General features: G+C 30.9%; 2 protein-coding genes across 2 annotated transcripts; one reads left to right on the forward strand and one right to left on the reverse strand.

Annotated features, from left to right (window-relative positions):
- The first annotated feature begins 2,754 nt into the window (after positions 1-2,754).
- On the forward strand, positions 2,755-8,950 carry LOC126653613 (MLO-like protein 1). The gene is made up of 14 exons (XM_050347545.1): positions 2,755-2,912; positions 3,034-3,091; positions 3,440-3,675; positions 6,062-6,178; positions 6,329-6,392; positions 6,484-6,569; positions 7,134-7,208; positions 7,280-7,368; positions 7,459-7,508; positions 7,785-7,825; positions 7,918-8,127; positions 8,222-8,289; positions 8,381-8,441; positions 8,551-8,950. The coding sequence occupies exons 1-14, from the start codon at positions 2,796-2,798 to the stop codon at positions 8,794-8,796; spliced, it is 1,518 nt and encodes a 505-aa protein (XP_050203502.1). The 5' UTR covers positions 2,755-2,795; the 3' UTR covers positions 8,797-8,950.
- Positions 8,951-9,183: 233 nt separating this feature from the next.
- Positions 9,184-11,573, reverse strand: LOC126653612 (putative pentatricopeptide repeat-containing protein At3g25970). Its single transcript, XM_050347544.2, has one exon. The coding sequence runs from the start codon at positions 11,452-11,454 to the stop codon at positions 9,328-9,330; it is 2,127 nt and encodes a 708-aa protein (XP_050203501.1). The 5' UTR covers positions 11,455-11,573; the 3' UTR covers positions 9,184-9,327.
- Positions 11,574-13,875: the final 2,302 nt, after the last annotated feature.

The raw sequence follows: 13,875 nt of genomic DNA on the forward strand, positions 1-13,875 counted from the left end.
AAAACTTAAAATCATATGCTCTTATAAACAACATATTGCTTGATCTGCCATAAACTTTTAGCTATCTCTAACAAAAATTTAAGTAGGTTCAGTTTTTAAGTATATGTTATTATGTATATATATTAGATACATCAACGATACATTATATATATACAACATTGATATATCGCTAATACATTATAGATACACCACTTATTATAATTTTTAGAATGGATCTCCAACTCATAATAATTATTTTCAACGAATAAATTTTGAAGAAACTGATATATTGTAGATATATCGCCGATACATTATTTTCAATGAACAAAAGTAATTTAAATATCGCTATTTAAATAACCCATTATGACAAAACCACATCCTCAACTAATCCAAATTTTTAGGTTCTTGGAGACCTAAAACAGATTCATCTAATAATAAAATTCAGTACAATTGTCTAATTAGGGAAATCGGTTAATTAATTAACCAAATAAAATCATAAAAACTGAATTTGAGTTGCAAATAAGTTTTGATACATCGATGATACATAAAAGATACATAAATGATACTTCCTTAAATAATTCTGATACGCTACACGCGCCGATGCGTAACTGACACGCTAGTCTGACACGCGTGTCAGACGCATTATTGACGCGTTTTGACGCGTTTTTATAGCTGTTGACAGCTGTTTAACATGTTTTTCTTGACTTTTCTTCTACTTTTAAGTGTGCCATGTGTCGATTATCTAATGGTTGGCTAGAAAATGTAAACTTTCTCCTTATTTTGTCATGAATGTAAAAAATTTGGATTTTGGCTATTTGTGTAATATTTGATTTATTTTGGAATATTTTTGTTTTTTTCTCTTCATTTTACCTAAATTCTATTTTAAAATTAATTAGTATTAAATGGAGATGATCAACCAATATTTAAAGACATGTCTATTCACACACACATAACCAATGTGGAATACTCTAACTTCAATACTCCCCCTCACACACAACATGTCCAGACCGAGTAACTAATTCTCTCTCACGCATTTCACGTGGGCTGGGCTAATATTAAATTTGTGAATGAATAAAGCTCTGCATGTTAGATTTTATTTTACAATCAATTAGGAATAATTATACAACGCAACGGTTGCGCCACGTCATTCGTGCAACAAACCAATAAGGCGTTAGCCATGTGCAAATGTTTAATGATAAAAAAAAAATTCTCTATCGCAAATGATTATTGGCTTGTTGTAAAAATGACGTGGCACATCCGTTGTGTGGGATAAACACTCATCAATTAGAGTCAAGTGAAGATCTCCAACCAATATTTAAACACATGTCCATTCACACACACAACTAATGTGAGATACTCCTATTTCAACAGTTTCGTCTTTATGTATTAGATGAATGTCTATCGGTTCGAACCAAATCAATTCAAATTAAATTTTTATTTTTATTTTTTAACATCAAATTGAACTGAATTTAAAAGTATGTATTTTTATTTTTTTATAAAAATTATCAAACTAATCAATTTGACTGATTTTTTTAGTGTATTTTGGTTTGTTTGGGTTCAAAATCAAACTAAATAAAAAAAATAGAATATCAAATTAAATAGAATAAAATTTGGTTTAAAATTTTTTGCGATAACCAAACTATGTATTTTTAACAAAACGATTACCGACATTTCATTTGTAATATTTAGATAACCCTATAAATATTAGAAAAAAGGAAAGTTATCCGTTCATTTCAGATCGATTTAGCTTATGTGGGGAGGTTATCTGCTCATGTCAGATCATTACTACTTATTTGAATAAAGGGTTAACGCGCCCCCTGAACTTGTGACACAGGATCATTTAACTTAATTTTTACTGTTTTGAGCAATTAACCTCAAAACTCTTTATTTTTTGGATCTAATCACCCCATAATTGTATTTTTAAAACGCGTGAAATACAAATTGGAGATGAGATGCAAAATACAAATTAGAAAGTTTCCTAATTGTTGCGATAAAATTATCATAAACCTATTTTTTACAATAAAAATATAAATTATGGGGTAATTTAACCTAAAAATGAAGAGTTTTGAGTTAGTTGCTTTAAAAGTAAAAATTGAGTTAAATGACCCTGTGTTACAAGTTTCGGAGACGTGTTGATCTTTGTTCATACTTATTTAGAAGCTTACCATGTGCCATAGTGAATAACAGCAGCCACCTAAGCAAAAATTAATCTAATATAAACGGGTAACCTTCTGTTCTAGAAATATTAGGTGGATTATCAAAATGTTACAAATGAACGTGGTAACTGTTTTATTAAAAGTGCATAATTATGCAAGAGTAAATTTTTTTAACTAAATGAAATTTATCTATTGAGTTCGACTAAAAAATTTGATCCGATTTTTAAACATTCATCCAGCTTAAATTTGAATTATTAATACTGATAAAGGGTTTTCTATAAATAGATTTAGCTCACTACGTCATCGTCAATAATTTTACAACACATCATTAACATAATAGCATTTGTAATTTCGTAAAAAAAAGTTATTAAACTAAAAAGTAAGTAAATACAGAAAGAGTAATTTGATTGGATTTTTTAACTATATATGAAATTTTGAATTTAATTAATGTTAATTGTAGTCAACACATAGTAAAATCAAAAATAAACATAAATGTCCCTGTACAGGAAATATTAACAATTAAATCCAGGAGTATCTAATTCGAACCTCCCCACTCCTTGTAATTTAAAAAGAAACACGCGTGAATATAAATATAAATATAAATATTCTCCCTATAAAAAAAGTATTCCTGAAGAAGAAGAAGCTTATAGAGAGACAAAAATGGCGGAGGGAGGAATAACATTAGAGTACACACCGACATGGGTGGTTGCAGTTGTTTGCAGTGTTATTGTCATTATTTCTCTTGCTGTTGAAAGGTTTCTTCATTATCTTGGCAAGGTATATAATTCAGTTTTTTCTAATTTATTGCTTCAAATTTTATTCTATTACTACTGATGATGATGATGATGATGATGATGATCATCCGTAAGTAATCGTCGACGCCATTGATGTTTTTCAGTTGTTGAAGAGGAAGAACCAGAAGCCTCTCTTTGAAGCCTTACTCAAAATCAAAGAAGGTATAGTATTTTCGAGTTCTACAGTTTCTATATATTTTCAAAAATAGTTATAAACCTCTAGAATTTTATGTTTATTAGCGTCATTTACATTTAAATTTATGAACTATACGTATTTTCTTGACAAATTGATACTCCGATTGTGAATTTGTTAAGAAACAGTAGTGGGTGTATATATATTTACAAATTTTTATAAAACGTGATTAAATTATAAAAATGAGTATAGTTCGTAAATTTAAATGTAAATAACTATATTTATTATCTGTTCGTTTCCGTGCAACATAGTGTATTTTATGTATATATGGTTAAATAAATGTGATGGAATTAACGTTTGTGATAATGATATTGCAGAGTTGATGATTTTGGGGTTTATATCACTGTTACTGACAGTATTTCAAGGTAGAATTAATACAATCTGTATACCAGAAGAGCTTTCCAAGAAATGGCTGCCGTGCAAGGAGGAAAAGGACGACAAAGAAGATTCTGCCGCCGCTACTGCCCATTTTCAGACCTTCTTTTCTTTCATCTCCGGCCACCGCCGGCACCTTCTAGCTGAGGCCTCTGACTCCTCCTCCAGCTGTCCTAAGGTAATTCGTCGTGTTTTCTTTAACATTGATTTGGTCTCAACCTCACTGTATACTTGCTTCATCATGTCCTAACGTGTTTGTTTTAATTCTACTTTAAAATTTATTTTATAATTCAGTTGACATAGATATGATTAGTTCTTTAAAAAATTAATTTTTTTTTAAAAAGTATAAATAAGTATATAGTATAATTTATTTATTATATAACGTGTTTTTTTAATCATCACAATATTTTCATTTATCTTTTAGTGTTGTAATGATTTTCCAAAATGGGAACTTATATAATTAGGAATCAGAATTCTTAAACGACGGACTACCAGCTAGTAATTGGATTATTTAATATCATATATTATTATTTATGGTGTCAAAAAGTCAAATATTTTTAATTTTTAAAAACTATATTCAAAATTTTAAAATTGTAAATTTATCCAAATTTTACAAATTTATTGTAAATCTATTTTTTTTTATCAAAATCGATATGCCTACGATAGCAATTGAATATGTGAAAATTTTTCAAAATTGAATAGAAAAAAATTGTCAATTATGATGCCATATAATTTGAATAAATCAATTTTGAAAAATATCGAATCAATTTTAACAAATTGGATATTTGCAACGAGTAAGATAAATTTGAATAGATTTATAACTTTTGAAAGATTTGAACGTATTTTCAAAATTAAAAAAAATTAGCTTTTTAATACAATTACGCCATATATATATATATATATATATATATATATATATATATATGCATAATGGTATACGTTAGCGGATCCAAAAGAATTTATAGATAAACAAAATTAATTTAAATTTTATAATGTGAATAAATCAAAATTTCAAAATTATTTAATAATTTCAATTTATGAAATTAGTGATTATTTATCGTATTTTTTATATGTAAGTTAGATTGTGAGATAAAAGGTATTGGATTGATAGTCACGCCTCAGGGCCTATTTGAATGTATTGGTTGTTTTGATATGGGTTGAAATCAGCCGATCTTTGATTAAAAATAAAATCAGCCGAAGCTTATATAAATTGAAATTTGTTAATTATTAAATCAAATTGTATCTTACTTTTATAATTGGAAAGAGAGCGTTTATGGAAAAATTTAAACGCATGACTTGACAATCTGTTGTCCAGTGCTTATAGCATTTAAAGTATACCTCATTGATAAATAATTGTAGTACAAGTTTGAATCGATACCAAACTAAACAATTTTTTTATTTAGTTTGATTGGATCAAAAAATTACATGACTATCATAGAATTCTAGTCCCATAGTGGCATGCGACTAAGAGCTTAATATTGAGAATTGGATTGTAGCGGTTGACCAAAATTCATGGATGTGCACGCACCTACTAGAACAATGGCTGACTAAAATATACAAACAGACACAATTTAAGGAGCAACAAAATTCTTCTAGACAAGGAATTTATAAATCAATGTCAAACCAATCCATAATGCTATTCTTCTATACGTTCATACCCCAAATGCACATGCTTAGATTGAAATTGGCTACCATGTTCACATGCAAATGGAATTGAAGAAAAAATATATACAAAAAAGCTTAAATGGATATCCGAATGTGGTTGCAATTTAACTAAATTTTTTAATTTTTATAATTTTATTTTGTCAGTTAAATTTATATATTAATTTGAAATAAACAAAGCTCATTTTCAAAATTTAATTTTGAATTCTCTAATTATGGGTGGTTGAAGTAAAAAAAAACAATATTACACTGAAAGATTGAAAATATTAAATTGAATTAAAAAAAAGATAAAATTGTAACAAAATAGCTCAAAAGAGAGATTATATAAATTAAATTTTTTGGTTTAAATTGCAAATACACGCAAAGGTTTATATTTTTTATAAAACTAATGAAATGAGCTTATTCTATTCATAAATGATATTAAGTATATAATCAAGTCGAAGCATCCATTAACTACTTATATATTTCATTCGAAAAGTATTTGAAATTGATCAGATATTAATTGAATATCAGGCTCGATTTTGACCTACTCGCGTTTGATCTACTCGGGTCAAATTAAGTTCAAACTTTAAAATAATCGACTCAATAGACTCATAAGTCTGAATGCATTTTAATAAGTTAATTTTTAATTTCAATTATACATATTTACAATGATACTCTTGCTAATATAAATAATTTTTAAGTGTCTTAATTACTAGATAGTTAAGTCGGATGAGTTAAATTTGATTCTCGATTATTGTAACGAACTCGATCTCATCACTCAGATTGAATTCGAATTAAATTTTATATTTTAGATTTGAGTCGCGTTTGAAGTTGACATTATTTCTCTATTTGATTATAACAAGTACTATGAGTGTTTGAGTTTATGTTCATGCTTTGCTATGGTGTTTTTGAATGAACAGGGAAAGGTTCCAATACTATCAACAACAGCATTGCATCATCTTCATATATTCATCTTCGTGCTCGCTTGCGTCCACGTGGCTTTCTGCGCGCTAACCATTCTTTTCGGAAGTGCGAAGGTACGTACATTATATCTAGTCTTTTTCTAGTTTGCATTGGTAGGCTTATTTAGTCGAATCTCGTTAAATTTTAATATTCTCTTTACTGTTTATTTAATAGCTAATCGTTCGGCTTCTGTCCCCGAAACCTCACTAAATTTTGTTTTGTAGATAAGACAATGGAAGCATTGGGAGGATTCTGTCACAAAAGGATTACAATATGATCAGGAGCAAGGTGTTTAAACTTCATGGCTTTTTTTCGCTAATTTGCCGTAGTAATAAATAGAAACATTTTCTAAATATGTACTTACATATATAAAATGCAGCAACGCTTACTCATGTTCAAGATCATGATTTCATCAAGAAACGCTTTAAGGGTATCGGCAAGAACTTTTACTTGCTCGGTTGGGTGGTAAGTCCTTATTCTCTTTTTCTCTACACTTTAAGTGTGAAAAAAAAAATGGAAAAAGGGTCATTTCGGTCCCTAAAGTCGAGGTCAATTAATGTATTGTTAGTCATTTTAATCAATTAAGGACAATACGCGTCAATTAATTCCCAAATTGCACAAAATAAATGAGTTTAGGGACTGCAATAATCCAATTTGGGAGTTAATTGACTTAAACACAGAGAGTATTGTCTCTAATTGACCAAAAAATGAACACTGTTATTCTAATTGATTTTAAATGTCTAAATGTGAGTTAATTTTCCCTTGTGACCCTTTGTATAAAAATAATGTAATCGAATAGATAATACTATAAAACTATCTCCCGTCTGTAGGTGCAAAAGTTTAATCAAATCGAATTAATATTATATAAAATTTCACTTTTTGGTTCGGTTTGATTTTAAAAATATTAAAAGTGGACCACAAAAAATAACAAAACCGACTAGTTCAGTTGCGGTCCAGTTTAAAATGTTGGTAATCTTTTTCGGATAATTTTGTTTTAATGGTTCTTTATTTTCATGTTTTGCATGTCAGCATTCATTTTTCAAGCAGTTTTATGGGTCAGTAACCAAATCGGATTATATCACATTACGACTGGGATTCATTATGGTAAGAGTTGCTCATTAATCTATTTCAGTAAACTCTTTACATTTAATTAACTCAACAATTTTGTTTTACAGACTCATTGTAGAGGAAACCCAAAATTCAACTTTCACAAGTACATGATGCGTGCTCTTGAAGCTGATTTTAAAAAAGTTGTAGGAATAAGGTTAAAACCATGTTTAAATTAATTTCTAACATCATAACAAATCTTAAGTTGAACCAAATAATTTCTAAGTCGTTACCTAATTGTTTGCAGTTGGTATCTTTGGTTATTTGTGGTTCTTTTCTTGCTGCTCAATGTTGCTGGTAATATATATCTCAACTCAACTTACTCTACTCAATTCAATTAAGGTTTTGATCACGGAAACGAAACCATTGAAGAAGCGGAAAACAACAAAATCACATTTTTTGCAATAGGTTAATTATAAAATTAAAATTTTAGAGTTTCAAAAACGCTTCCGTAAAAAACTTGAAATGCAAGACTCGACAAGTTTTCACGCAGGAAAGATGATTTTTGTGATATGTGGCAGTTATCGACTCCGTTACTTATTTTTAAACTTGTATACTGACCTTGCTGTGCAGATTGGCATGCATATTTCTGGATCGCATTCATTCCCTTCATTGTAAGTTCACCATTCAACATAACTAACAGGAAATTAACCGACAAGTTGGTAAGGATTCTATCGAATTACCAATTGTGATTTTCTTGTTGCAGCTTCTAATGGCTGTTGGTGCTAAGCTGGAGCACATAATTAACCAGTTAGCGCACGAGGTCGCGGAGAAGCACGTAGCAGTTCAAGGAGACTTGGTTGTTAAACCTTCAGATGATCACTTCTGGTTCAGCCGTCCTCGAATTGTTCTGTTTCTGATTCACATCATCCTGTTTCAGAATTCTTTTGAACTTGCATTTTTCTTCTGGATATGGGTAAGTGAATCATAGAATAGAGTGCTACATTATATCAGACAACATTTGTAATGAGTCGCTGCTGATTGTAAGTAATGTCTGAAAATGTATGCAGGTACAATACGGCTTCGACTCCTGCATAATGGGATCAGTTGGTTACCTTATTCCACGACTCGTTATTGGGTAACATCATCAGTAACTATTTCATGTTTCCCACAACAATGCGTAGAATCTTAAACATTATGTCTGCTTGCTGATATATCATATTTTTCAGGGTGTTTATTCAGTTTGTTTGCAGCTATAGTACCTTGCCACTGTATGCAATTGTCACACAGGTAATTTTCAGGTCTTACCGAGATTTCTAAAAAAAAAAATTGCATCAAATTTATGTAAAATTTTGATTTAGAACGACAAAGAAGTGAGATATGTTTTGTTACGGAACAGATGGGAAGCTCGTTTAAGAAATCGATATTTGAGGAACATATTCAAACTGGTCTTGTTGGTTGGGCTAAGCAAGCTAAGAAGAAGACAGTTCTCAGAAAAGCTGCAAATGGCTCGGCACAAGTCGGTCATAGGGAATCTTCTCATGGGTCAGTCGAGTTGTCCATTGCTGGATCAAAGGATCTTGTAATGGATGAACAAAATGCAGCAGACAGTATGCATACAAATGCATTTCAAATGCCTAAGTAAAAACACTACTTGATTTGGGTATTAACACTGCAGTTTTACTGTGATTTTTGTACCAATGTGCTTTTACAATTGTATTATATCATTTGTTATATGTCAGTTTTCAACTTGTAACGGAGCAGACTCTATATAAATAAAGAGCCGACATTTGTAGTTAGCAATGATCAATATTATCACATATATGGCACAGAAACAGAAAACACAGATACGACATCTTTTACAAATATAGCTTACCAGTCTGCAAAAGAAGTAACGTAAGTTCTGCAAGTGAGTATGCTACTTTATCTTGACCAGTCTGGTTCTGGTTTCGGACTCAAAAACTTTGACCAGGTTTGGTTCCAAGTTTGTCTATACTGGATCCCATGTCGCGGCAGATTGTCTCAAAAGCGATTACAGTGATTTATACTTTTTACTAATCATTGAGGCATAATCAATCATCTATCTTTCAGCTTCTCAAAATCAAAACTAAGATAATTAAAACTACAGATGGACACATCTATTATTTAGAATAAATGAAATAGTCAGTACCAATAGTTAGAAGCTGCAAGTACCATATACGTAAATGTGGTTAACATCATCCATCGAAGAATCTGAACTAGCAACAGAATCCAGCCACTTGATTTCTTCCATCAGCTCTTCCAATATCAGATATATATCTTCGCAATGAGGGTGCGACCGGTCATCGGCAATAAAAGCATGAACCTCGTTTTTAACCTCTATCCAGCTCCAACCAGGGACCTTTTTCACCTTCCTCTCCCTCATTAACCTTGTCATGCAAGCTTTCTCATCCCATCTCTTAAGATCTCCATACATGTTAGAGAGGATAACATATGTGCAATGCTCTTCAGGCTCTAGTTCCAGCAGATGGCTAGCTACCTGAGCAGCTAATTCTATGTCGCCACAAGCTCTACAGGCACCTAATAGAGTTTTCAATACCATTGCATCTGGTTCAAATGGCATGGATTTGATCACGGCTTTTGCCTCATCTAGATATCCTGCTCGACCAAATAGATCAATTGCACAAGCGTAATGCTCCATCCGGGGTGTAATCCCATAGTCAGATTTCATGGTTTTCAGAATGTACTGGCCCTGCTCTACTAAACCAATATGACTACATGCAGTTAAAGCTGCGACGAAAGTTATATGATCCATCTTCACATTTTTTCCTCTCATTTGAAAGAAGAGATCCAAGGCAATATCACCTTGTCCATGCTGTGCATATGCAAACATAATAGAATTCCAAGTAATTGAGCTATCTTTCGCGGTCTCTTCAAAAGATTTCCGAGCATCTTCAATCATTCCACATTTAGAGTACATAAAAATCAATGAACTTGCAACAAAGTCATTCGACTCAAACCCTGATTTAACTGTCAAGAGATGAATCTGTTGTCCCAGTTGGAGGGTTGCTAAGTCAGAGCAAGATCTAAGGACTGCTGACAAAGCATAGTGATCAATATCCACCACCAAAAATCTCATTTGCTCGAACAATTTTAGAGCATCTTCACTAAACCCAGTTTGTGAGAATCCAGTCAAGATGGAATTCCAAGATACACGGTCCTTGACCTCCATGGAGTTAAAAACAATTAATGCATCCTCCATGGAATTATTACTTGATTCAAGATACATTGCTATCACTGCATTGCATATAGGCACCGATTCTTCCAATCCTCTCTTAATCAGCAGACCATGTAAAGATTTTCCATTGGCTTTATGTGAACAAGCACTTATAATAGTCGTGTAAGTATATATATCTGGCTCAAACCCAAACTGCTGCATGTCAAGAAACAGTTTGAACGCAATTTCCTTTTCGTCATGTGTCAAGCAAGCCGCTAACATTGAATTCCACGTTACCAAATCTCGAAAGCCAACAGCACCATCAAAAACTCTTTGTGCATCGTCTAGCGAACCACATTCTGAGTAAGAAGTAATTGTGGCATTGCACACTGTATTATTATGCTCCACGCCATGTTTTATAACCATACAATGAAGCTGCATTGTTACTTTATAAAACTTTTCTTCATCGAGCAAGGTAAGAAGCGGAGCAAAAGTTCCATCATCAAGACTCACACCCTCCTTCTCCATGCAGCTTAGTAACCAAAATGCAGTATCACGATCACCTTCCTGCACAAAACCAGCAATGAGAGCGTTCCACGAAACAGAATTACGCTGTGGCATGCTCTTAAACACCGTCAACGCATCTTCAACTCTCTCACACTTTGCATACATGTCCAGCAACGCACTCCCTGCGTAAACATTCTCTTCGTAACCCGTTTTAACAATCGAAGCATGCACTTGCTGCCCAACATCAAGTCTCCAAGCAGAAGCAGCCCCTTTAAGTATGCTTCCGAAAGTATATGCATCGAAATCAAACCCGCATCTTTTCATAGATTTATGCAACTCCCAAGCAGAACACAAGTTCCCAGAATTCACATATCCAGAAATCATAGTGTTCCAAGTAACAGAGTCTCTGTGGGGCATTTGGTCGAACAGTTTGCAAGCAAGGGTTAGTCCTGCAAAGCTCCATTTCGTGTAGTGGCTGAGAAGGTTGTTGGCAGTGTAAATATCAGCTAAATGTCCTGATTTGATAGTGTGGCAATGGGTTATGAAGATTTTGTGTAATGCATACTTGGAGCTATCAATCACTGAGTTCAATGGCCTCATTCATTTATGAAAAAATATAGATGGTCATATAAAATGAACGCAAGCTCCTTCTTGCAAATAACTTAAATAAATCTTTAAAACAAAAAATATCTCTCTGCTACACATAATATAATCTGATTAAAATAAAGCAAAATGCTTTATATAATACATAATTACTAGGGGTGAGCAAAAACCGAACCAAACCATTAATCCGATCCAAATCAACCCGAAATTAATTTTGGTTTGGTTAAAATGGTTAAAATGGATTGGTTTGGTTTCAAATTATAAAAAAGTATGGTTTTTGGTTTTGGTTTGGTTTCAACTAGTGGTTAACCGAACCGACCGAAAAACCGAAGTTTACAATAATATTATTTTTATTAATATTTATATATGTTTAAATAAATATAAAATTTATTTATTGAAATATTTATATAAAAATATAATATGTGTGTATAGATACATATATGAAAATAAAACATATAAACTAATACACACATATAAGTAAAAATTATTATGCATAATTTTAATTATTACGTATAATTATATATAATTTTTATCTAAATCTATATTAACCAAACCGAACTAACCCGAACCGAAACCGATGCTAAAGTTTGGTTAACCGAACCGAAATTTTACATAAATATTTGGCGTGGTTTGGTTTTTATATTTTCCCTTAAAATATGGTTTGGTTTGGAAGTTTACTAAACCAAACCGAACCGAACCGAACCATGCTCACCCCTAATAATTACACTTATAAGCCTTTGGAAGTTTTTTCAATTATATTTATGAAGAAAGAAATAAAATGCAATTTAAGTATAGTCCAACTGTGGGTAATTTTTACTCATAATTTCGCAATTTGTTTTCGCTATCTAGGGGATGCACGGATCCTGGATATCTCCAAACCGAACCGAAAACCGTCTAAAATATCCAGGATCGAAAAATATCCGTTGACTATTGACTTTCTCCGAACCGAACCATACCGAAAATTTATTGGTACGGTTCTGGACATTTTATAAATAACCGTATCAAGAACCGAACAGAACCGTACCGAACCGAAGTACCGAACTTATACTTGACCAACCGAAATTTTATATATATATATATATATATATATATATATTACTCTATTTTAAATTTGATTATTATATCGTATTAATTTTGAATTACTAAACATTAAAAATGCTTTATAAAATTAAATAATATATATTAAAAATTTATTTTATATATATATTAAAAAAATATCAATTTACATAAAAATGAAATTACTTACATATTTCAATAAAAATTATATAAATTTGTCAAATATTTAATAATTATTAAAAATATTTTAAAAAATTGATATGAACAATTTACATATACATTATTTTCTATCATTAACCAAATTACATAGTTTTAAAAAATATGATAAAGTTTTAGACTTGATAATAGATAAAAGTACTCTTATCAAATAATTAAAAATTTAATATTAAATCGAATAATAATATACATATTGTGTCTTTTTATTTTATTGATGATTATTTATTATGATAGTTGAAAATATAAAAAAAATGAATAAGTGAGTGGCTAATTAATTTTAAAAGTCAAAATAATATATTATAATATAGTAGATATTATATTTTAAATAAAACAATATCCGTTGTTCTAGTAATATCCATACCGAACCGTACCAAACCATTAGGATCGAATCCCAGTACCGAATTTCCGTACCGAACCGTACCAAAAAATAAAATCTCTCAGCCGAACCGATTATTGGTACAGATCTGGTGATTCAATTTTTAATATCCCTGACTTCTGGTTTGGTTCCGGAGATTTGTCTCTACGGATTCCCCCGAACTGTGCTCACCCCTATCGCTATCCCACAATTAAAATTTTAAAAAATGTATAACAAAAAAATCAATTTTAGTTGCTTAATATAAAAATTTATTATGCTCTATTTTTCTATGTGAAGCAAATCGAACTATTCACATGATTTAAAAGCTATTATAATTTAAATAAATTTCATCATTTATTTATGGCCTAATGTCTTAAAAATCTCTGACCTTTCATCCCCTTTTCAATCCTGCCCTGACGTTGTAAATCAATCAATTTTATCCTATTTTGAATTTTTTCATTTCAATTGTACCCTAATGCATAAAATTGACCTTTTTTTATTTGGCGAAAATTCTCTAAATTGATCCTTTTTGCATTAAAATTAACTTTTTATATTAAATAGACCATTTTTGAAGAATTCTTTTAAAATTTTGTCAAATAAATAAAGATCAATTTTATACTTCAGAGTACGATTGAAATGAAAAAAATACAAAATGGAATAAAATTGACAAATTTTCAACGTCAGGATAGGATTGAAAAGGGGATGAAAGATCGGGAATTTTTAAGGCATTAAGCCTTCATTTATTTATACAACCGAAAGAATCGTGTGTATATTGATACTGGTCAAATAAA

Source organism: Mercurialis annua, linkage group LG6 (genome assembly GCF_937616625.2).
Source record: "Mercurialis annua linkage group LG6, ddMerAnnu1.2, whole genome shotgun sequence".
Taxonomy (NCBI): Eukaryota; Viridiplantae; Streptophyta; class Magnoliopsida; order Malpighiales; family Euphorbiaceae; genus Mercurialis; species Mercurialis annua.